The 25,035-nt window shown below is 37.9% G+C and overlaps 1 protein-coding gene across 4 annotated transcripts in view; it reads left to right on the forward strand.

Moving 5' to 3' along the window:
- Positions 1 to 25,035, forward strand: part of LOC150086308 (filamin-A-like) — a 470,984-nt gene that overhangs the window by 258,988 nt on the left and 186,961 nt on the right. For all 4 annotated transcript variants that reach the window (XM_090374465.1, XM_090374466.1, XM_090374467.1 and 1 more), the window contains 2 exons: positions 9,276 to 9,412; positions 15,136 to 15,322. In XM_090374465.1, coding sequence (XP_090230591.1) covers positions 9,276 to 9,412; positions 15,136 to 15,322 — 324 coding nt within the window. The remainder of the gene's footprint in view (positions 1 to 9,275; positions 9,413 to 15,135; positions 15,323 to 25,035) is intronic.

Here is a 25,035-nt window from a genome sequence, read left to right on the forward strand (position 1 = left end):
TTGCTTGATAATTTATATGCATCCCATGCATTTTTCTTCCCTGTTAAGAGTCTCATTAGTTCATTAGATAACCATTTAGTCCTAAACCTTGAACAATATTTCTTAATTGGTATGAAACTTTTAGTAGCATCCATGATTAATTCCTTGAATGCTTCCCACTTAGAATTTACTGTTGGTAACGTCAGTTGATCCCACTGTACAGAATTTAAAAACTTTCTGAGACCACTGTACTCACCTTTATGGAAGCAAAAACCCTTTCCTTTACCCATGATGGTAATTAAATCTTTAATTTGGAAAATTAAATGCACTAGACATAATCTTTATGGGTTTTGATAATTAACTATATAATATCGGTGTAAATACACCATAGTTAACCCATAGATTTGAGCTATGATTGTAGCGTAGAATTCATCGTTTTAATTGTATCTCATAATGTGGTTGCCTTCACAACAAGATAGCTACTATTGAATTACTTCAAATAAATAACGCTTCTCTAGTAGAGAAGACTACTGTTATTTATTTTCAGCGTACCACCACCCAGACAATCGTTTCGAAGCTTTTTGGCTTTGTCATCAGTGGGCGGGTAGGTAATACAACAAGCCATCTCAGTTGCGAAGTTATATCCACATTGAGAGATGCCAGAAGGGTGTGGTGGTAATGTATTTGGAAAATTAAATGCACTAGGCATAATCCTTATGGGTTTTGATAATCAACTATATAATATTGGTGTAAATACACCATAGTTAACCCATAGATTTGAGCTACGATTGTAGCATATTTACACCGATATTATATAATTAAATCTTTAAGTAAATCCCATATCAGTACACTGTGATCACTGCTACCTAGTGGTTCCTTTATCTGCAAATTCTTAATACATGAATGATCACTGCTGATAACCAGATCAAGAGTATTATTCTCTCTGGTTGCCTCTTGAAGATACTGCTACAGAAAACAATCATCCAATAAATTCACAAAAGTCTGACTAGTGTGTGAGTGACCAGCCCACAAGTTCCAGTCAATATCTGGGAAGTTAAAATCCCCCATTATAAGACATTCTGATATACTAGCCCACTCTATTTCTCTGTACAATTGTTCATTGTACTCATTCGAGTCATTAGGCCTATAACACACTCCTACTCTTTATTTTTGCTTTCGCAGTTTTTTTTTTTTTTTTTTTTTTATGTGAACCCCAAACACGACAAGTATTAGAACCTATAGTACTTAGTACCATGCTTGGGTTTGAGGTTAAGAAGACGAAAGAAGATATTTGTTGACATTGGACGTGAACTTCTGTAGATTGTAATTTTCAGGAAATACGTATGAAGGAAGGTTGTTCCAGAAAATGGCAGTTGAATGAATAAATGATGAAGATGAAAAGTTGGTTCTGTGGGTTTGAAGTTGGACAGTAAATGGATGTTGGCTGGTGACGGCACGTGTTCGGACTGTTTTGAAAGAGAGAGCAGGAATTATAGAAGCCAATTCAGAAGAACAGTGCCCATGGAAGTATCTGTAGAAGAGGCATGCAGCAGAAACAGTGCGTCTATGAGAAAGCGAGTGGAGAGACTCTGTTAGAGATGAATCATTAATTAACCTAACTGCCCTCTTCTGAATGGAATCAAGAAGCCTGAAAGAGGTTTTGGGGGCACCACCCCAGATGTGGGAACAATATTCCATGGGAGAGCGAATTTGCGATTTATACAGAGTGAGCAGCTGTTTGGAAGAAAAGTAACGCCGAGAGCGAAAGAGAAAACCAAGTTTTTTAGATGCAGAGGAAGCAATATTTGTAATGTGCTTGTGCCAAGAGAGATTAGAAGTCAGGGTAATCCCCAAAAGAGATATATCATTTTGCCTAGAAATCGGAGTGTCACTAAAGATAAGCATAGGAGTAGAAGAATCCTTTTTGCGAGATATAAGACAAGACTGAGTTTTAGAAGGGTTGAAATCAACTAAGTTGTCTTTGCCTCACTGGACAATTACCTGAAGATCGGCATTTAAGGAATTGGTAGCAGATTTTCGAGAAGTTGAAGCTGATTGAGCAGGACAAAGTTTCTCAAAATGGAAAGTTGAATGCAATGTGCTATCATTGGCAAAATTATGGATAGGATTACCAGTCAATGGAAGAAGGTCATTGATATACAAGAGGAAAAGAGTGGGGGAAAGAACTGAACCTTGGGGGACACCGGCATTAGTGGAGAAGTTAGAAGACAGAGCCATCTACCATCACCCTCAGTGAGCGATCAGAGAGAAAACTGGATAACCAATTACTAAAAACAGTTAGCAAACCATAAGATGGAAGCTTGTTTAGAAGACCTTTATGCCAAACACGATCAAAAGCCTTTGAGATGTCAAGAGCAACTACTTGTGTTTCACCGAACCTTTCCATTGAATTAGTCCATAAATGGGTAACATAAACCAGAATATCTCCAGTGGATCGATACTGACGGAATCCATACTGGTGATCGTTGATCAGACGGAAGGTTTCTAGGTAGTATAAGAGTTGGCGGTTAATTGATTTCTCCATTACTTTAGAAAGAGTAGAAGTAATTGCAATGGGACGATAATTAGATGGGAGGGATTTGTCACCCTTTTTAGGAACTGGCTGGATATGAGCAAATTTCCAAGCAGAAGGAAAAACACCTTTGGAATAAGAAAGTGAAAAAAGGCGGCAAAGAATAGGAGTAAGTTCAGGAGCACAGGTTTTGAGAACAAGTGGAGAAATACCATCAGGACCTGGAGCTTTCTTAGCATCAAGATTCATCAAAATCCTTCTGATATCCTTTTGACGGAAGACCACAGGAGGCATTGAATGGAGCATGTTAGGAATGGTGGGAGGTGTTTTACCAAGATCAGTAATACATGAGCTGGATGAAAAATGGGATGCTAGCAGGTCAGCTTTATCCTTGGCTGAAGTGGCAACAGAACCATCTGGTTTGGACAGAGGTGGGAGCAAAGATGGACAAAAGTTGCGGCCAATAGCTTTGGCAGAAGACCAGAATGCTCGACTACCATTAGGGCAAGAAGCAAGTTTTCTACTCTTAGCCTGTTCAAACTCTAGTTTGGACTGATTAATAACTGCTTTACGACTGTTGCGAGTTTTGGTGTAGGCAGAAAATGAAACTGAAGAATTAGAAACAAGCCAATTACTATATGCAACATTCTTCTCTTGGACAGCCTTAGCACATTTATTGGAAAACCAAGGTTTAGATAAAGAATGAGATTTTAAAGTGGAGTGTGGGATAAAAGATTCCATTCCTGCAAGAATCATTTCACTGACACGATCTGAGCAAACGTTGACATCAGAAGTTTTGAAACGGTAATCCGACCAAGGAAAAGAAGTCTCGCAGGTCATCCCATTTTGCATTCTTGTAATGCCAAACAACACGTGGTTGGGAATAGCCATGAGATAAAGGTTCCCTTGGAGAAGAGACAATCACCAAGTTGTGATCTGAAGTGCCTAAAGGATCTCTCACTTCAACCGTGTACTTAGAAGGGTTGTTTGTGAGAAAAAGATCAAGCGTATTGGCTGTATGATTAGGATTGTCCGGTATTCTTGTAGGTAAATGAACAATCTGTGCTAGGTCATTAGTAATTGCAAAAGCCTCAGCATCTTGACCTGCTGGGTCGGTGTGACTAGAAATCGGAAGCCAGCTGGAGTTGTGAACCCAAGGAAAATTACTTCACTGTTAGGAAAGTTGGACTGGAGAAAGTCAAGTTGCAAAGAGAGGAAGTCAAAGAGCTCCAAGTGATTAGTGGAGTTGAGAGAATGGTAGAGACAACAGATGAATTTGATACAATGAGGTAGAGAGATTTTAAGCCAGAGAAGATCAAAGAGAGGAGACTCTAAATTGCCAAGTCTCTGACAGGGAATATCAGAACGGAACTATGCACAAGTACCACCTTCGAGGCGAAAGGAATCATACAGCGAATAATTTGGGCATCTGAGATGAGCAGTAGATGAATCAACCGATAACTGAGATTCTGTCAGAAAAAGTACATGGGGTTTGGCAGACTGCAAGTGGAAATGGACATCGTTGAGATTAGAATTGAGACCACGTATATTTGTGAAATGAATTAGGAAGTCCTTGGGAGGTTTAGATTTTTTTGCAGATAAGCTTGCTCTATTAGTTTGACAATTCATGGTGTATTCAATAGTAAGAAAAAGTAGGTGGGACATGCTGTATGAAGTAATGAAATTTTTGGATATGGTGTACATGTGGTAAGAATATACCCAGATCCTTGACATAACGTGGCCTCGACAATGCTCTCCGCATACACACTACTCGGACTCCCTCCAGTCACTATCTGGCAGCGTAGAGGTAGCAAGATTATACACTAACTGATCCGGAAGCTTCCTAGAGAGTTACCAATAGGTTCAGTCCGGTGTACTAACTAGCGGCCGGCCTGCGAACACCGTTTTAGAGCTCTACCCTCGAAATGTAAGGAATATTGGATCTCGCCACGACGTTCATCATAACCTCAAAAGTCATCAATCATACTGCATGATGGAAGAGATAGGGAAGGGTTGACTGGAACTTAGCTCTAGAGACTAAACATGGGTTCCACCACTTCAAGCCTCCGATAAGCAAAGTGGTGATATTTCACCGGTTGATGAGAGTCATCTACCACCTAGTACTGCCTGGTAACATAGAGGGGCAGCGTTCCTCCATGTGGTGTGGGCGCCACACCTCGACCCTTGCTTATGTTGTTTCACACCTGGGTGGTCACCCACCATGTACTTGTGCATGGAGGTTATACCCAGGAGTACTAACAGTCCACCCATCATGAAGGTGCAAGCAGAGGATTTGGGTGTCACAGACCGTCCGGACTTCGCCGAAATTGTGTCCACTTGACTTGAGTGTCACCCGAATATCAGTTCCATCAGTGTTTTAGACTCCCAGGTAGCAAGTACAGCTTGTCTGGCATATCTGAGAGAATGTCTGTGACAACCTCAAGGACCTCAAGGCAGTGCTTATGTCACACCAAACTGACTCAACAGTGCACTGTTCATCTATATCAACTGGGTGCACTTCTTTTGATTTTATGTTTTTCTTAATTAACAGCATAACACCTCCTCCTCCCTCTCTATCCTGTCTATCCTTTCTGTACACATTGTACTCCCCAAATTCCAGTTTTGCATTCCTTATATCTGTGTGACATCCACCTTTGATGTCTTGACCAACACTTCAAATTCATCAAATTTATTTACTATACTTCTAGCATTAGTATACATGCCCCTATTCCTAGTTACCCTAACACATCCCATATACCCACCTATTTCAGGATGACTGCCATCCATCCCTGAAACCCCCAGCACCCCTTGCTCCAGGTCGCTACTTATTCTAATAGACGTTGTGCAAAAATCACCTTCACCTCTGCCTACGGCTACAAGTGCAACAAAATTGGTGAGGGGAACAAAGGGGTCCTCTTACCAAGAAAGGCTTAAGTTCTGCAAATTGCAGCTGCTGGATACTTTACATCTGTGAGGTGATCTGATTGAGATGTATAAGGCTTTGAATGGGTTGAGCAGGCTCAATTCTGATGGGATTCTTCCTCTTGTTCAGATTACCAACCTTGGGGAGGGGGGCATAAATTCAAATCGAGGAAAAACAGTTATAGAATAGATGTGTGGAAATTTGCCTTTAGCCAGCGGGTAGTTGATTGCTGGAACTAACTTCTATCTGTCGTTCTGGAAGTTGATAAGCTTAAATAAATTCAAGGAGGAACTGGACAAACGTTTAGAGGGAATGGATGTGTGACATTTTTATATCTATATTTATGGTAAAAACAAATATAGCTGTGGCTGTTTTTTCCACTTTCTTATTGGCTATATCACTTCCCACAGGATGCAGTATCTATGCTGCAAACTGTATGTAATCAAATTAGTTGTGTACCACATAATATACAAGCTCTGTATAGCAGTATCTCACACAGTGTGCCTTCAATCAGTACGGGATTCACTATAGTGAGGTTTATAATCTGCAACTGCAATTGATTATCAATTAATTTCACTCTTAATCTACCACATTACTATTTATATTTATTATTTTTCTAACTAATCATGCATAATTATTTCTGATATAAATACCCACATTATTTTTCTCATCAAAAGTATTCCTTTTTAGTGCTGATTCAGTCAGTGCGGTAGTTTTTTTTCTAACACATTTTTTGCTTGTTTGTTTGTTATTTGGTTTTTAGGAGCATTAGCAACTAAGGCCATATTGCTCCGGGATATGCGGTGGTCATTCCCTGACCTTTCCGCATCCTCCGTATTTGGTGGTGACGGGCTCGAACCCCGGTCTAATCAAGAAGCGTGTGCTACGCACTGTTGCTCCTTCCCACCTGGCTACGGAGGCGCCTACATTTTTTGCACTATGTGAGGTGTTCCTGTATACTGACCCCTTAAGTGCTGCTACTTCCATTCAATCCAGTTTCTCTTCCTCTCATCCTATTCTGAAGAAAATCTGATTAAAGATGTCATTTCTAGACATGCAATCAAATGGGCATCTTTTGCTAGGTACCAGGTCATGTTGGAATTCCAGGGAATGAACTTGCAGACTGTGTGGCAGAAGTGCTAGAGAAGTCATACTTCTCTAGCACTTTTCAGTTCCCTGTATTTATTGCAAAAAACTAGTAGCATGTTGAACTAATTGGTATCAAGTATGGTATATACAAACCAGTAATAAACTCCTACTGATCAAATGCAAAGTATGTAATCGTTTTGTAAAGTTTCTGTCCTCCATTAGGCCCAATGTGGCCAAGTGGTCAAGTATGAGAATGCACTAATGTACATGTACATGTGTTTGAATAGACTGTAATTCAATCTCATGTAATTGCTAAATGTGGTTAGTGATTGTATTTATTGCCAAAATAGTTAATTGTTAAACTCTTCTGACCTAGTGGTCATGCTAGAATATCAACAAGAACATTACTGTATACTGTAAAGTTTTTACCACTTGTCAATAGTGTTGGGCATAATTGAATGATTAATAATTTATTATTTCAAAAATTTAAATATTCAGTTATGTGGATTATAATGCCATAATAATTATTATGGCATTATATATAGGCTATCATAAAAGTCGATACTTGTGGGAAAACATAAAATACATTTTAATCGCATTGATTATTGAGATGCTCAAAATGAGCTCCTTGTACATTTATACATAGATCTATCCACTTTCGTAGATTGGTGATTGTTCGGTGCAGTACATTGTCATTGATTTTTCTACATTCGTTTATAATTTCTTGTTATAAACTGTCCAGAGTATGTGGTCTGGAAGTGTACACTACTGATTTTAAATGATCCCCACAGGATATAGTTTAATAGTATAAGATATGGACTGTGAGTGTGACATTCGATTGTGCCATGCTGCCCAATTCCCCCATCCAGGTAACAAGTTGGATAACCATGTCCAGACATTACTGTCAAAGTGTGGTAGTGCTTATCTTGTTGAAAGAAGAAGAAGAAGCATCTGTGTTCTTTTAGAGGAAAGTCATCAACATAGGGGTTTAAAGCTTGTTTGAGCATGTGCAAGTAATTTTCACCTGTAACAATCCCCCCCAAAAAAGTAAGGTCCCACCAACTTGCGATCATGGATGGTACACCAAACTACAATCTTAGGATTAGTTTGTGAGTGGCCTTCAACCACCCAATTGGAGTTGGTATCATTCCAATATTGACAATTATGCTGATTAACAGAACCATTCAAGTAAAAGCAGACCTTATCACTGAACATAGCATCTAATATCAAAGTGGGGTGCACATGTAATGTGTGTAATGCCCACTCACAGAATTCCATCCATCTGTGTCATCTCCATGTAATTCTTGAAGCAATTGTACTATGTAAGAATGGAATTTGTTTTGCTTCAAAACCCTTGCAGCAGATGTTTGGCTAATACAAACTTCCTGGCTAAGTTTCCTCAAAGATTTTTGGGGACTCCTGTTAATGTTTTCAAGAGTAATAGCAGAGGTTTCATCACCTGTGGATGTCTGAGGCTTGTCAAAATCACTACCAGTCATCATTAAACAGTCAGGTAGTTCTTCAACAAGATGCTGACAGGGTTTGTTTTTATCAGGATGCCTTTGGGGGGAAATATCTCATACACTTCCCTTTGGCTCTTTGTCTGTTACGTTTAAGAGCATCAGTTCTACCTTCTCTTGTTGTGTATAGTAACTCATTTTTTAATATCTACAAAATAAAATTAAAATATAATAATCATAATATTTATTAATGATATCAATAATAACATAATATCCCCTATTGAGTACAGACTTTTGTGACACCTGTATATATAACTATTGCCCAAATGTTAACAGCACTTTGCCTTCAGTTTTGGTAACATCAGGCTGAATCCCACCACTGTCATTTTTACCCCTCCTCCTTGTCAATATAGTAATTGCCTAATGCGAATATAATCAATTATGAAATGCCATAATTGATTATTTCAGTTATGACTCTTAGTTATGACTGTTATTACTTGTCACTCATTTGGAGAGGTTTGGTTTGAATCCTGTTCTGAGACTGGAGGAATTCTCAAAGGCTTCTTCAGTTCGAATCAGAGTTAGCTGGGTTTATAAAACCCTACTCCCTCATTCTTAGACAGAGGGTATAGGATTTTTCCTATGAGTTATCTTGGATTGTTCAACTAACACTTGTATACAAATTGGCTTGCAAACGTGCACCTGCTAATACATTGTCCTAATGTGGCCTGAAATACCAATTTATCATAAAATCAATAACTAAGCTGCTGATCAGCTGTCAGGCATTTACTTAATTACTGACTGAAAATGTTAGCATTATACTTGCAAATGGAAAGAGCAATATAGTCTGCTGTTCCTGGTAAGTATACCACAGCTTTAACCATAGACAATTCAAGAAGAATCTGAGAAATTATTTCTGTGGCTGATTGGCAGCTGAGGATTAATACTTGGGTTGTAATTGCTCACTCTTCTGTCTGGGGTTGGATTTTGCCAGCATATTTTGAAATTGTTGTAAAAAATTTTAAATGGATAAGTTATCTTCATTGCTATCCATTCTTAATGGAATTAGATATAATATGAAATTTAATATTAGATTCAAGTATATGAATGGCAAGGAATGCAGAATGACTGGGACAAGAGTCATCTTGCATTTATGCTTTATTCCTTGAATGTATATGTTATTATTTATTTGCTGATATTTTCGGAATTAATCTAGATATTATGCATTATAAACATTATATAAGTTTTTTTTTATAAAATATCATTCTAAGTATGTTGTTCATTTTTTAAGGTCGACATACAATTGATATAGCCTATGATGGTCTACCTGTACCGGGTAGTCCATTCAAAGTGAATGTGACAAAAGGATGTGATCCTAAAAAGTGTCGAGCATTTGGTCCTGGCCTTGAAAATGGACTTGTGGAGCAGGTACAGTTATTAACTTTAATATATAAAGCTTTGTAATCACTTTTCTTACTATTCTTATATTGATAAATCAACAAAATCTTTCTTATTACTTCATTATCATTACTTCATTAAAGATCTATTTTAAACAATATGTCCGTTGATCTATTTAAAACAGTGGTTTTCAACCGGGATGCCGCAACAACATTCTTGTGGTGCCGTGTAATTTGGGTTTAAGTTACTTAAAGTTATTATTATTATTTTTTAATTTGTCTATTTATTTCATTATAAAAAGGTGTACGGTATCCATTGTACCGTATCTTTTTAATTTTGTGGTGATCTATAATTGATCTTTATTTAGTACCTCTATATAAAGAATAAAATTATTATATAGGTATATATTAAAAGGTCAAAAACCCCTGCGTTAGGTGTTTCTTTTGGCCTAGGGGTGCCTTGAAAAAATTACTGGGACACTAAGGGCACCATGAACCAAGAAAGTTTGGGAACCTCTGATTTAAAATAATGTATGCCTTATATTGCAGACTTAAAAACTCATTTAAAGAAACTGCAGGTCATAATCCCACCATATAATACAATTGTAAGACTGCACTTGGAATACTGTGGAGTTGGAATACTCGGGTACTCCAATACTTGGAATACTGCTGTGGAATATTTGGAGCATGTGAAAAAGACATTGAGCTTCTTAAAAGGGTTGAAAGACGGGTAACCTGCTTGGTGACATCGGCAAATGGGCATCTATAAGACAGCTTTTTGATATGTTTGCAAAATTTGGCCACATAGTTTGGAAACGAGGCACCTTAGAGGAGCATTTGGTTGGATTTTATAAAGCTTTTGGGGGGAATAGTAAAATGAATGAAAAGCAAAAGTTTCATTGTTGTAAAAGATTGCTGTTTCTGTGGGGACTCCCCCCTCCTGCCACTTGGAATTCTGTGAACTCTCCATTCACAGAGAATAAGATTTCCTGACTGGCAGCATTAGCTGCCAAGTGGGATCTCTGGATTTGCGCTAACCTAAACTCTGGCAACTACTACCAGAGTGTGATTTCGGGGGTTCAGTAGCATTGCCATAGGCTTTCCTGATCAAACTTTGCAGGCATTGGGGTGCTCCTCAGAATGGGATTGTCCAGCAAGCCTTTTTGGAGGTAGGACATTGGAGATGGTATAATTTTACCGCTAGTGTGGGATCATCTTGTCACCTGTTGGACAGATGGCCATCTTTTCATTCACCTGGATCTTTCAGCCTTTTGACTGTCATTGGAGCAGCACTCTTAATGGAGAAGTCCATTAAATGCCAACTTCTAAACTATCTCAGAATCTTCTGTCTGACCAATGATCACCAAACATGCTCAGAAGCTTTCAAAATTTCAAGGCTTTTGAGCATGTTTGACATAAAGATCAACTAAGCAAGCTCCCACCTTACAGATTGCCAAATGTTTTTTTCTAATTAGGTATCCAGTTTTCTCTCTGACTGCTCACTGTGAGTGATGATACATGGCTCTGTCTAATTTCTTGACTAATTTTAGTATTCCCCAAAGTTCAGTTCTTTCTTCCACTTTTCCACTTGTATATTAATGACCTTTCATTGACTGGAAATCCTGTCCATAGTTTTACTGATGATAGCATGCTGCATTCCATCTTCCAGTTTTGAGAAACCTTGTTTTCTCCTGAACAAGCAGCTTTAGCTTGTGAAATATCTTTCACAAGCTCCTTTAATGCTGATGTACAGGTAATTCTACAGTGGGATAAGGGAGAGGATGGGATATTGGAGGGGATGCAGGTGATGTGGGAAGCCTTTTTTTTTTTTTTGATAGATGGGGGGGGGCATTGTTGAGGCCATGTTATCTCAAGGATCTGGGTATATTCTTACCATGTGTATGCCATATCCAAAAATTTCATTACTTCATACAGCATTCCCTCCCCCCCTCACTTTTACTTACTGTTGAATACACCATGAATTGTCTATATGTCACCACCAAATACGGAGGATGCGGAAAGGAAAGGGAATGACCACCGCATATCCTGGAGCAATATGGCCTTAGTTGCTAATGCTCCTAAAAACCAAATAACAAACAAACAAAACGCAAATATATGCGGTTTCAGTTCTAATCTCAATGATGTCCATTTCCACTTACAGTCTGCCAAACCCCAATGTACTTTTTCTGACAGAAACTCAGTTATCAGTTGATTCATCCACACCTCATCGCAGGAATCATACAGCAAATTATTTGCTGTATGATTCCTTTCGCCTCAAACATTGTACTTGTGCATATTGTACTTGTCCATTGTACTTGTCCATTCCAGTATTCCCTGTCAGAGACTTGGTAATTTGGAATCTCCTCTTTTTGATCATCTCTGGCTTAAAATCTCTCTACCTCATTCTGTCAGATTCATCTATTGTCTCTACCATTCTCCCAACTCCACTAATTACTTGGAACTCTTTGCTTGCTATCTTTGCAACTTGGCTTCATCCAGTCCAACTTTCCTAACAGTGAGGTAATTTTCCTTGGTGATTTTAATGTCCACAATTCCAGCTGGCTTCCATTTTCTAGTCACACAGAACCAGCTGGTCGAGATGCTGAGCCATTTACAATTACTAATGCCTTTGCAAGATTATTCATTTACCTACCAGAATTCCAGACAATCTTAACCATACAGCCAACACCCTTGATCTTATTCTCACAAACAACCCTTCTAAGTACATGGTTGAAGTGAGTGGCCCTTTAGGCACCTCAGATCACAACTTGGTGATTGTCTCTTCTCCAATGGAGCCTTTATCTCATAGCTATTCCTAACCTTGTTGTTTGGCATTACAAGAATGCAAAATGGGATGACCCACGAGATTTCTTTTCTTCTTGTCCTTGGTCGGATTACTGTTTCAAAACTCCTGATGTCAGCGTTTGTTCAGATCGCGTCAGTGAAATTATTCTTGTAGAAATGGAATCCTTTATCCCACACTCCACTTTAAAATCTCGTCCTTTATCTAAACATTGATTTTCAAGGTTTAGATAAAGGATGTTCAAGAAAGGAATGTCGCGTATCGTAATTGGCTTGTTTCTAATTCTTTAGTTTTGTTTTCTGCCTACACTAGAGCTCACAAAGATTGTAAAGCAGTTATTAATCAGTCCAAATTAGTTTTTGAACAGGCTAAGAGTAGAAAACTTGCTTCTTGCCCTAATGCAGTGGTTTTGTCATTTTTTTTTTTTTTTTATAAAGCGGCACCCCTAAGTAATTTATTTTATTTTGTGGCACCGCTAATCAATTTTCTGACTGTTAGATCTGATTCTCTCTCTCTGCATGTATATATATAATATTAAAAAACTATGTTATATGATAGTTATTACAATAATATAACTGTGAATAAAATTACAATACAAATTATATATATTATAATTATATTCTTTATATAGAGGTACTAAATGAACATCAATTATAGATCACCACAAAATTAAAAAGATACCGTACACCTGTTTATAATGAAATAAATATATAAATTTAAAAAAAAAAAAAGTGTAAGTAACTTAAACCCCAAATTACGTGGCAGCCCTTGAATGTTGCGTCACCCCAGTTGAAAACCACTGCCCTAATGGTAGACGAGCATTCTTGTCTCTTGCCAAACTTATTGGCCACAACTTTTCCCATCTTTTCCCCACCTCTGTCAAAACCAGATGGTTCTATTGTCACTTCAGCCAAGGATAAAGCTGACCTGCTAGCAATCCAATCTTCTTCCAACTCATGTATTAATGATCTTGGTAAAACACTTCTCACCATTCCTGGCACACCCCATTCAATGCCTCCTGTGATCTACCATCAATAGGATGTCAGAAGGATTTTGATGAATCTTGATGCTAAGAAAGTTCCAGGTCTTGATGGTATTTCTCCATTTGTTCTCAAAACCTGTGCTCCTGAACTTACTCCTGTTGTTTGCCATCTTTTTTCACTTTTTATTCCAAAGGTGTTTTTCCTTCTGCTTGGAAATTTGCTCATATCCAGCCAGTTCCAAAAAAAGGGTAACAAATCCCTCCCATCCAATTATTGTCCCATTGCAATTACTTCTACTCTTTTTAAAGTAATGGAGAAATCAATTAATTGCCAACTGTTGAACTATCTAGAAACCTTCCATCTGATCAATGATCGCCAGTATGGATTCCGACAGTGTCGATCCACTGGTGATATTCTGGCTTATATTACCCATTTATGGACAAATTCAATGGAAAAGTTCGGTGAGACACAAGCAGTTGCTCTTGACATCTCAAAGGCTTTTGATCATGTTTGGCATAAAGGTCTTCTAAACAAGCTTCCATCTTATGGTTTGCCAACTGTTTTTAGTAATTGGTTATCCAGTTTTCTCTCTGATTGCTCACTGAGGGTGATGGTAGATGGCTGTCTGTCTTCTAACTTCTCCACTAATGCTGGTATACCCCCAAGGTTCAGTTCTTTCTCCCACTCTTTTCCTCTTGTATATTAATGACCTTCTTCAATTGACTGGAAATCCTATCCATAGTTTTGCCGATGATAGCACATTGCATTCCACTTTCCAGTTTGAGAAACCTTGCCCTGCTCAATCATCTTCAACTTCTCGAATATCTGCTATCAATTCATCAAATGCCGATCTCCAGGTAATTCTCCAGTGTGGCAAAGACAACTTAATTGATTTCAATCATTCTAAAACTCAGTCTTGTGTTATATCTCACAAAAAGGATTCTCCTGCTCCTATGCTTATTTTTGGGGACACTCCGATTTCTAGGCAAAATGATATCTCTTTTGGGGATTGCCCTGACTTCTAATCTCTCTTGGCACAAGCACGTTGCAAATATTGCTTCCTCTGCATCTAAAAAACTTGGTTTTCTCTTTTGCTCTCGGCATTACTTTTCTTCCAAACAGCTGTTCACTCTGTACAAATCGCAAATCTGCCCTACCATGGAATATTGTTCCCACATCTGGGGTGGTTCCCCCCAAAACCTCTTCGGCTTCTTGATTCCATTCAGAAGAGGGCAGTTAGGCTAATTAATGATTCATCTCTAACAGAGTCTCTCTACTCTCTGTCTCATAGACGTTCTGTTTCTGCTGCATGCCTTTTCTACAGATACTTCCACGGGCACTGTTCTTCTGAATTGGCTTCTATTATTCTCTCTTTTGAAAATGTCCAAACATGTGTCGCCCCCAGCCAACATCTATTTACTGTCCAACTTCAAACTCACAGATCAACTTTTCATCTTCCTCGTTTATTCATTCAGCTGCCTTTTTCTGGAATAGCCTTCCTTCATATGTATTTTCTGAAAATTACAGTTTATAGAAGTTCAAGTCTAATGTCAACAAATATCTTCTTTCATCTTCTGTCTCCAACCCATGCGCAGTACTAAGTACTATAGGTTCTAATATCTCTCGTGTATAGAGTTTTTTTTTTTAAAAAAAAAAAAAAAAAAAAGCTATAATAATAATGATCAGTTTTGTGACACTGATTTAATTTTATCAGTGTTTAGTACTGCAATTAAGTTTTCTATTTTGTAGTGTTTTTAAATGTATTAATTGATCCAGCCTGATGATTAGTCCTAAGTTACACCAGAACATATGCCATAATTCTTGTTAAAATGTGTTTTGGAAAAAAAAAAAAGTCATTCAAAATTTTTGGTTTCAGATTTATAAAATTTGGTGGCAGGTCTGAAAAAAGTATATAATATTGTGGATATAATCATATAAGTTATTTATTCATTACTTTTCTTCTTTTAGACTAATGTATTCACAGTTGAGACCAAGGGTGCTGGAAGTGGAGGTTTAGGCTTATCCATAGAAGGCCCATCCGAAGCAAAAATGACTTGCAGAGACAATAGAGATGGATCTTGTACAGTGGAATATATCCCAACAGAAGTTGGAGATTATGATATCAGTATCAAATTTGCAGATCAAAATATTCCTGGTTGGTACTTGTACTTAATGTGATTATATTTTGTACTTTTGGATGATAATTTTGATGTTTTATGCAGTGCATTTCAGTTTTTATTAACGGCACACCAAGGTTCCTCAGAACACTGGTTGAAAACCATTGTTTTATGAATTGTGTCAATTTTTTTATATTATCATTATCAAGCATTTTAATAATAATTTGGTGAAACTTATTCTTTACCTGCTAATTGCCAGCCTTGAATGAATGGCAAGTATATTGTGGTTTAAATATTTATAAAACCCTTCAGGCAACAAGTGTGACTTTAGAACTTGGCTGTCTACATTAAAATAAAAAACCATGCTTCTTTAACCAAGAGTACCCCCCACCCATCTGTTAAGTCATTGTATTCAAATTGTGTATCTCCACAGAACTATCAGTAAAATTGGCAATTCTGACAGAATTGCCAATTTTACTGATAGTTCTGTGGTGCCTGTATTTGACGATGTAAACAGAACTCCATATTTCACATTTTTTACTGTGCTTCTGACATTAACATATAAGCAAGTATATGTGTTCCTATTTGTGCTCTTAGTAACTGATACACAATCCATATAATTGCTTTTCACCTCCCCACTTTTTGGGCTACTGCATGTCCAATTAGAAACAATGAAAGAATTAGTTTTTCTCTGCTTACAGCTTACATTAAACTATTAATTTCTGCAATCCCCAAAGTGACACTTCTATTTAAGTGTATTCCATCACTATAAAATCACTTTCTCATGTTAATGACTGCAGGCCATGCTGGGAAAAATTCTGCCTTGTGAGCCTTGTATACACTGTACAATATCTCCAGAGCTGAACTGATTGATAAAGCTCTCATCATAATCTCCCTCCTATCATTACTGGACAAAATTCCCGACACTTTCATATTTACTCCTTACTTGTGGCTTTTTCTCGATATTGTCTCATCTCATGTCTGTGAAGTAAATCTTCATATTGCCTATGCTTAATATTGCTAGTACAGACATATATAACAAATCACCCTTTGGGCATGCCCATAAAAAGTAGTTATTCTACAGTATCATTAACTTTGCCTCTGACAACATATGCTGGTACTATTTTACCTATCCTTTTTAGGAAAATGGGAAATATTACTCCAGCAATAGCTAGTTCTGTGAGATGAGCACATTCTATCCTGCTGTGCTGCCCGATGCATGAGAGTAGACCTTAGCATTTAGTTCGGCAGCTAAGTACTTGTGACCCCCCCCCCCCAATTCCTTATTTTAACCTTTTTTATTCAAGCAATGAAATTTGCCTATCCTAAGAAACTGTTCCTGTTTATTGGGATGATAAAAATTTTAATTCTTTAGTTATAAAAATTGTATTATAGAAAAGAAAATTTAACACGGTGACAAAAATAAGTTAAAATTTATTTATACTCTAGAACCTCAACCCCAGCCTTCTCTTGGATGTAGCACATTTTGAATTTTTGAACTTTCCAGTTTTTTTTGAAGGTTATGCATATAGCCTAAGTATTTGGGGGCAATTTTTTATTTTTGTATTAATAGCTTTGATTCCTATAATCTCCATAGAACAATAGTTTTTAGCATTAAGCCAAAATGTTAACTTGCTGGATTGATCCAGTGGGTTACTATGGTACTTTCCTAAGAAATAATGGTTGCATAATTGAATGCTGTTTCCAGTATGGGTGTTGCAATTGTCCAATATTTTTTTATGAGGTATAAATAGTATAATATGCCTTCAGCAATTGAATCACCTTAAAGTAAATACATACTACTGTAGTATTAGTAAGTACTGTACTGTGAACTAGTATTGATTTTCTCACAAAATGAATGATTTTATACATTGCAAATACATAGCAACAATGACATAAAATATTTAAAACAAAGAATTTGGTGTTTGGAAATTATTAATGGAACCATTAGCATCTATAGTGCTTTTTTGGGTCTACCAGCCTATTTGCCCCCTGCCCTTATATGGTCCCCTAACCTCAGGGAAATAATCAAAAAATTTACCTCCTCATGTAAAAGAGATTTCAAAGTATTAGAGAAGCAACTTGAAGGCTTACTCAATTTGCTGAAGTCTTCTGCAGAAGTCTGTTTGGTAGAAGATTTTAACTTGCAAAGTGGAATAACTTAAGAAAGTGACAATAATCACTACTCACAATCTCCACTTGCAGCTTTTTAAAAATTACATTATCCAAACTAAGTCTCATGTAATAATGCAAAATCCCTATTCACAAAATCTTCTTAGATCACATTTTCTAATAGAAACACTACAAAAAAATATGGGTAGCTCTTGACTTTACGAGTTTATTGGTTCCTAGCGTGCACTCATAAAGCGAAAACTCGTAAAGTGGGAATTTATATCCCATAGACATAAGGTTAAAAATAGGGGTTACGTTCTCAACAATGAAATTAGTTAGCTAATTAGTTTGTTTAAACAGTGATTGATTTATCAAAAAGAAATTAAAACATAGCCTGTAAAATCAAGCAAATTATAATAATAGAGAAATTATTTACAACTTACAAATATTAAAGAATGTTTATTCTTCATCATCATCGACTAAATACACACTCTCTTTAAAAGTTACAGCTGTCAGTTACAGGCTCCGTAAAAACGATAAGTGTTTGCCTTTTATTTACATGATTGTTATTTTATATTGTACTTAATACGTAGTCATATAGTTATAGTTACGCTGGTTATTTTTTATTTTTAATTTAGATAAAGAGTTTTTGTGGATTTTACTTACGATAGGTAAAACCGTTATTTCGTTCCATTTTTGTAGCCATTGTTTTTTGTATATAGTGGTAGGGAATTCAAATTTTTTAATTGAGGTAGCTAGGTAGCTCTAACGCATAATTATATAGTAATACGCTTCACTGTTTCTATTTAATAGTTTCTATTCAAATACTATTGACATTTAATTTATTGATTTTATTAATTTAAACTACCATGCCCCAGACTAGAGCAGCAAAGCAACGGGCACAAAGTGGCAGGAGTGCTGTGACTCAGGAGAACTGAGGGGGGCAATTCTCCAATGCATCACAGCCTAAAAAAATGTGCAACTTGTGAAATGTTTGCCGAACTATCTGGAACGGAACATGATATTGCCATGGGGGATGTCTTTGTGTGTGCGTGATGTAAGGAGTGTAAGGAAATCAGGCGACAACTCAGCGTTGTTATGGGCCTATATGAGAGTTTGAAGTACAGGGTGGATGCCCTCGAAAGATCTAAATTGAGGGGCCCATCAGGCTCTCAGCTGCCCACATCAACGCCAGAGCTTGCACTTGGTCATCGCGCAACACAGCGGAAACCCCTAAGGCAGAATGCGCTGGTCCCACAGGAACTAGTAGTTGTTGGTGACTCTATTGTCAGGGAAACGGGGAACATGCTTTGTAAAAAGGATAGGTGGAACAGGACCAGGGTATGTCTGCCAGGGGCAAAGGTTGATGACGTTGTAGAGCGGATATCATCTTTCAAGGGCACAAAAGGTGATATAGTTGTACACGTTGGCACTGCAGAACTGGAATGCAGAACTGGAATTTGGGGAGTACAATGTGTACAGAAAGGATAGACAGGACAGAAAGGGAGGGGGTGTTATGCTGTTAATTAAGAAAAACAAAATCAAAGGAAGTGCACCCAGTTAATATAGATGAACAGTGCACTGTTGAGTCACTTTGGTGTGAGATAAGCACTACGAAAGGAAAAATAAGAGTAGGAGTGTGTTATAGGCCTAATGACTTGAATGAGTACAATGAACAATTATACAGAGAAATAGAGTGGGCCAGTAAATCAGAATGTCTTATAATGGGGGATTTTAACTTCCCAGATATTGACTGGAACTTGTGGGTTGGTCACTCACACAGTAGTCACACTTTTGTGGATTTATTGGATGATTGTTTTCTGCAGCAGCATGTTCGAGAGGCAACCAGAGAAAGTAACACTCTTGATCTGGTTATCAGCAGTGATCATTCGTGTATTAAGAATTTGCAGATAAAGGAACCACTAGGTGGCAGTGATCACAGTGTGCTGAAGTGGGATTTACTCAATGAGATAACTACCGTCAGGGGTAAAGGAAAGGGTTTTTGCTTCCGTAAAGGGGAGTACAGTGGTCTCAGACAGTTTTTAAATTCTGTACAGTGGGATCAACTGACGATGTTACAAACAGTAAATTCTAAGTGGGAAGCATTCAAGGAATTAATCGTGGAAGCTACTAGGCTTTATATACCGATTAAGAAATATTGTTCAAGGTTTAGGCCTGTCTTCTAACTTCTCCACTAATGCCGGTGTCCCCCAAGGTTCAGTTCTTTCCCCCACTCTTTTCCTCTTGTATATCAATGACCTTCTTCCATTGACTGGAAATCCTATCCATAGTTTTGCCGATGATAGCACATTGCATTCAACTTTCCATTTTGAGAAACCTTGTCCAGCTCAATCAGCTTCAAGTTCTCGAAAATATTCTGCCAATTCCTTAAATGCCGATCTTCAGGTAATTTTCCAGTGGGGCAAGGACAACTTAGTTGATTTCAACCCTTCTCTTATATCTTATATCTCACAAAAAGATACTCTCTTATATCTCACAAAAAGGATTCTTCTGCTCCTGTGCTTATTTTTAGTGACACTCCGATTTCTAGGCAAAATGATATATCTCTTTTGGGGATTACCCTGACTTCTAATCTCTCTTGGCACAAGCACATTACAAATATTGCTTCCTCTGCATCTAAAAAACTTGGTTTTCTCTTTCGCTCTCGGCGTTACTTTTCTTCCAAACAGCTGCTCGCTCTGTATATATCGCAAATCCGCCCTGCCATGGAATATTGTTCCCACATCTGGGGTGGTGCCCCCAAAACCTCTCTCAGGCTTCTTGATTCCATTCAGAAGAGGGCAGTTAGGTTAATTAATGATTCATCTCTAACAGAGTCTCTCCACTCGCTTTCTCATAGACGTACTGTCTCTGCTGCATGCCTCTTCTACAGATACTTCCATGGGCACTGTTCTTCTGAATTGGCTTCTATAATTCCCGCTCTCTCTTTCAAAACAGTCCGAACACGTGCTGCCACCAGCCAACATCCATTTACTGTCCAACTTCAAACCCACAGAACCAACTTTTCATCTTCCTCATTTATTCACTCAACTGCCGTTTTCTGGAACAACCTTCCTTCATACGTATTTCCTGAAAACTACAATCTACAGAAGTTCAAGTCCAATATCAACAAATATCTTCTTTCTTCTTCTCAACCTCCAACCCAAGCACGGTACTAAGTACTATAGGTTCTAATACTTCTCGTGTTTGGGGTTCTCATAAAAAAAAAAAAAAAAAAAAAAAAATGGTTATCAAATGAACTAATGAGACTCGTGACAGAGAAGAAAAATGCATGGGATGCATATAAATTATCAGGTGACGCAGAAGCCTGTGGCAGATATAAGCTAGTCTGTAATCAGGTCACAAAGGAGGTTCGGCAGGCGAAGGCGGATTACGAGAAATCTTTGGCAAAAGATGCTAAGAAAAACAGCAAGGATTTCTTTACTTATATAAACTCTAAAAGGAAGGGGATGAATATGATTGGTCCACTTGACATCGATGGTTCGACTGTTGATAATCCTGCTCAAATAGCAAACAAACTGAATGAGTATTTTGCATCTACATTCACACGTGAGGAATTATTACAGTTTGAAAATGGAAGAAGGTTATCAAATTGTAGCAGTGTGCTTAATGATATTGTAATAACTGAGAGCAAAGTGGAGGAGAAATTGTTGAAGTTAAACATAAGAAAGGCACCTGGGGTGGATGGGATCTATCCAGTTATTTTAAAGGAGGCGGCAAAGCAACTAAGCAAACCCTTAGCCATAATTATGAGAGCATCCTTGGACTCAGGGGAGGTTCCCACGGACTGGAGATGTGCAAATGTGTCCCCAATTCACAAAGGTGGATCGAAGGGTGACACGAGTAATTACAGACCAGTTAGTTTAACTTCTGTTCCGGGTAAAATAATGGAGTCACTGGTTAAAGATGCATTGCAGGATCATCTAGACAAGACTGCAGCAATAATTCAAACACAGCATGGGTTTGTTAAGGGAAAGTCTTGTCTGACAAATTTGATTGGTTATTATGATGTGGTCACAAAGGAACTGGATGCAAAAAATAATTTTGATATCATATACTTGGATTTCAGGAAAGCTTTTGACACTGTTGCGCATGGAAGACTACTGTACAAATTGGAGCAGAATGGTATTAAGGGTAAGTTGCTACAATGGATAAAAGGATGGTTAAGTGGGAGAAGACAGAGGGTGGTAATCAGTGGGTGCTGCTCTTCGTGGACTAATGTTATTAGTGGAGTCCCACAGGGTTCGGTGTTGGGTCCACTGTTGTTTTGTGTATTTATCAATGATATTGATGAAGGTATATCAGGCTTAATGTCGAAGTTTTCAGATGATACAAAGGTTGGCAGGGTTGTTAATGACAGTAATGGCAGTGTGCTACTGCAACAGGATCTAGATAATTTGGGCAGATGGGCTAAGAAGTGGCAACTGAAGTTCAACCTTGACAAATGCAAAGTACTGCATATGGGTAGAAGTAACCCCAGAGGAACGTACCAACTATGTGGTACTACACTTAAGGTGGTAGAAAATGAAAAAGACCTGGGAGTAATTGTGCAGTCAGATATGAAGTTTTCTGAGCAATGCAGACAGGCTGCTAGGGCAGGTCATGGGGTTTTGTCAATGATATATAGGAATTTTTCTAGCAGGGAAAAGGAGGTGATTGTCCCTCTGTATAAGGCAATGGTCAGGCCACGCCTTGAGTACTGCGTACAGGTCTGGAGGCCTCATTTTAGGAAGGATGTAGATTTGCTTGAGCGTGTACAGAGAAGAGCAACACGATTGGTGAGGGGAATGAAGGGATTCTCTTACCAAGAGAGGCTTAAGTTCTGCAAATTGCAGTGGCTGGAGACTAGGCACCTGCGCGGTGATCTGATTGAGGTCTATAAGGCCTTGAATGGGTTGAGTACGCTGAATTCTGATGGAATCCTTCCACTTGTTCAGATTACGAACCTACGGGGACATAAATTCAAATTAAGAAAGGACAGATGTAGAATAGATGTGCGGAAACTTTCCTTTAGCCAGCGGGTGGTTAATTGCTGGAACAAACTTCCATCTGTCGTTGTGGAAGTTGATAGGTTAAATAAATTTAAGGAGGAACTGGACAGGCATTTGGAGGGAATGGTGTGATTTTTTTTTTTTTTTTTTTTTGGCTGATGCTGCATAAGCTCCTACACTTGCTTTCTTGCATCATGTGCCACTACTACGACTACACTCGTTGATCACTCATTATTCGCTCGGCACTCATTGGTTTGTTGCACAAGGAGTTGTCTTCTTCAGAAATGTTTCAAGAGGCATTTGTTTCCAAGATAATCTTCTCTTTTAATTATAAATTTCATGATTGCATGCATAAGCATTTTTTAACAGCACACACAAATTACAATTAACACGATTCGCATGAAGTAACAAGTTTACAAAGCTTAAAAAAAGGAATGAAGAGAAGATTCTGAAAATTTATTTATATTTTTTATATGATTGAAGATTTCCGTAAAGGGGAAACACATTTCACCATAATAACGTAAAAAAACCACACAATTCCAGCTATCGATATTTTCTCAAATGCAATAAATAGTATGGAATTTACTACCCATTTATAATCGATTGCACTAACAGAAAAGCCCATTAAACCGGAAAGTGCAAATTGTTTTTATTGTTTTATGGTCATGACCTCAGAAATGTGCTTTAGAAAAATATCACAAAGCCGTTCAAAATTGATTCTTATAACGGAACATATGATAACGATGAAAAGTGTAGTGCATTTTAATGATTTGAATTGGTAACTAATACAATTTACAAACCATGCTCACGAACTTTTATATGGCCTAAAGGTCACGCTCATGACCTTAAAAATGACATTTTAGAGAGATAAATAACTTAGTTATACAGCAAAAATTTCAACTTCCGAGATCTTGAAACGAATTACCAAAAAACAATGTGTTATTGGGTTCACATTACAGTATTTTAACGATATGATGGTGTCTCTTGAACTGATTAATATCATAAAGCGGGGTACACTGTATTGTATAGCTATGCATGTGGTTTGGAATGAAGTATTTATGAATGTTTAACATTCGTTTTTTGCAATTAATGTTCATATTTTCGATTTTGTTGATACTTGGGAAAAAAAACTTGTAAACCCGGGAACTTGTAAAGCGAGAACTGCCTGTATACCAAACCCTTATTCTGTTCAGATTATAAAGCTTTTACTTTAGAATTGGATCCAGTAATATTCAGATTTGAATTAGGGTTGAATTTGAAAGTGTCTGCCCAGATACGGTAGGTGGGAGTATATGATGAGAGCCTTGTCAATCAATTTGGCTCTGGAAAGATTGTGCAAGGCTCAAGGGGTTGAATTTTTTTCAGTCTGGTCTGTACTTGTTAACAGAAGAGACTGCTTCTACAGGGATGGGATACACTTAAATAGAAAGGGTGCAAGAATATTTGCTGATGCTATTGAGGCAGTGTTAGGTGGATTGGAAAACTGCTAGCTTGGGGGGATACAAGGACTAATAGATTAACAGTAGCCACTGCCAGAGGTGAAAGTGATTCTTGCATCGCTTCTATTGGAATGAGCAGCAACTTGGAAAACAAGATTCAGGGTATTTCAGAGCCTGCTGGGAGTCATTGCGGTACAAGTAAACACATGGGTTGCGTTAGGGTAGTTAGGAATAGTAACAGGTGCATGTACGCCAATGTTAGGAGTTTGGTAAATAAATTTGATGAATTTGAGGTATTGCTCAAAGGCAGATATTGTTGGGATATCAGAGACGTGGTGTCACACAGATATAAGGAATGCAGAACTGGAATTTGGGGAGTACAATGTGTACAGGAGGGATAGACAAGATAGGAAGGGAGGAGGGGTTATACTATTAGTTAAGAAACACATAAAATCCAAGGAAGTGAAGCCAGTCGACATCGCTGGACAGTGCAGTGTTGTCAGTAGGAGTGTGTTATAGGCCTAATGACTCTGATGAGTATAATAAGGAATTGTACAGGGAAATAGAGTGGGCCAGTAAATCACAGTCTTATAATGGGGAAATTTTAATTTCCCAGATATTGACTGGAATCTGTGGGTTGGTCACTCACACACTAGCAAGGCTTTTGTGGATTTATTGGATTGTTGTTTTCTACATCAGCATGTTTGGGAGGCAACTACAGGGAGTAATACTCTTGATATGATTATCAGTAGTGATTCTTCATGCATTAAGAATCTGAAGATAAAGGAACCACTAGGTGGCAGTGATCACAGTGTGCTGAAGTGGGATTTACTCAGAGGTAACTACCATCAGGGGTAAAGGGAAGAGTTTTTGCTTTCATAAAGGTGACTACGGCGGTCTGAGACAGTATTTAAATTCTATATGGTGGAACCAACTGATGATGTTATCAACAGCAAATTCAAAATGGAAAGCATTCAAAGAACTTATCTTGGAAGCTACTAGGCTTTACATACCAACTAACAAATATTGTTCAAGGTTTAGGCATAAATGGATGTCAGATGAACTAATGAGACATGTGGCAGAGAAGAAAAATGCATGGTATACATATTAATTAATGGGTGACATGGAAGCCAATGATAGATATAAGCTGGTCTGTAACCAAGTCACAAAGGAGATTAGGCAGACAAA

This window comes from Mastigoproctus giganteus, chromosome 5, assembly GCF_048544385.1.
Source record: "Mastigoproctus giganteus isolate SK-2022 chromosome 5, ASM4854438v1, whole genome shotgun sequence".
Taxonomy (NCBI): Eukaryota; Metazoa; Arthropoda; class Arachnida; order Uropygi; family Thelyphonidae; genus Mastigoproctus; species Mastigoproctus giganteus.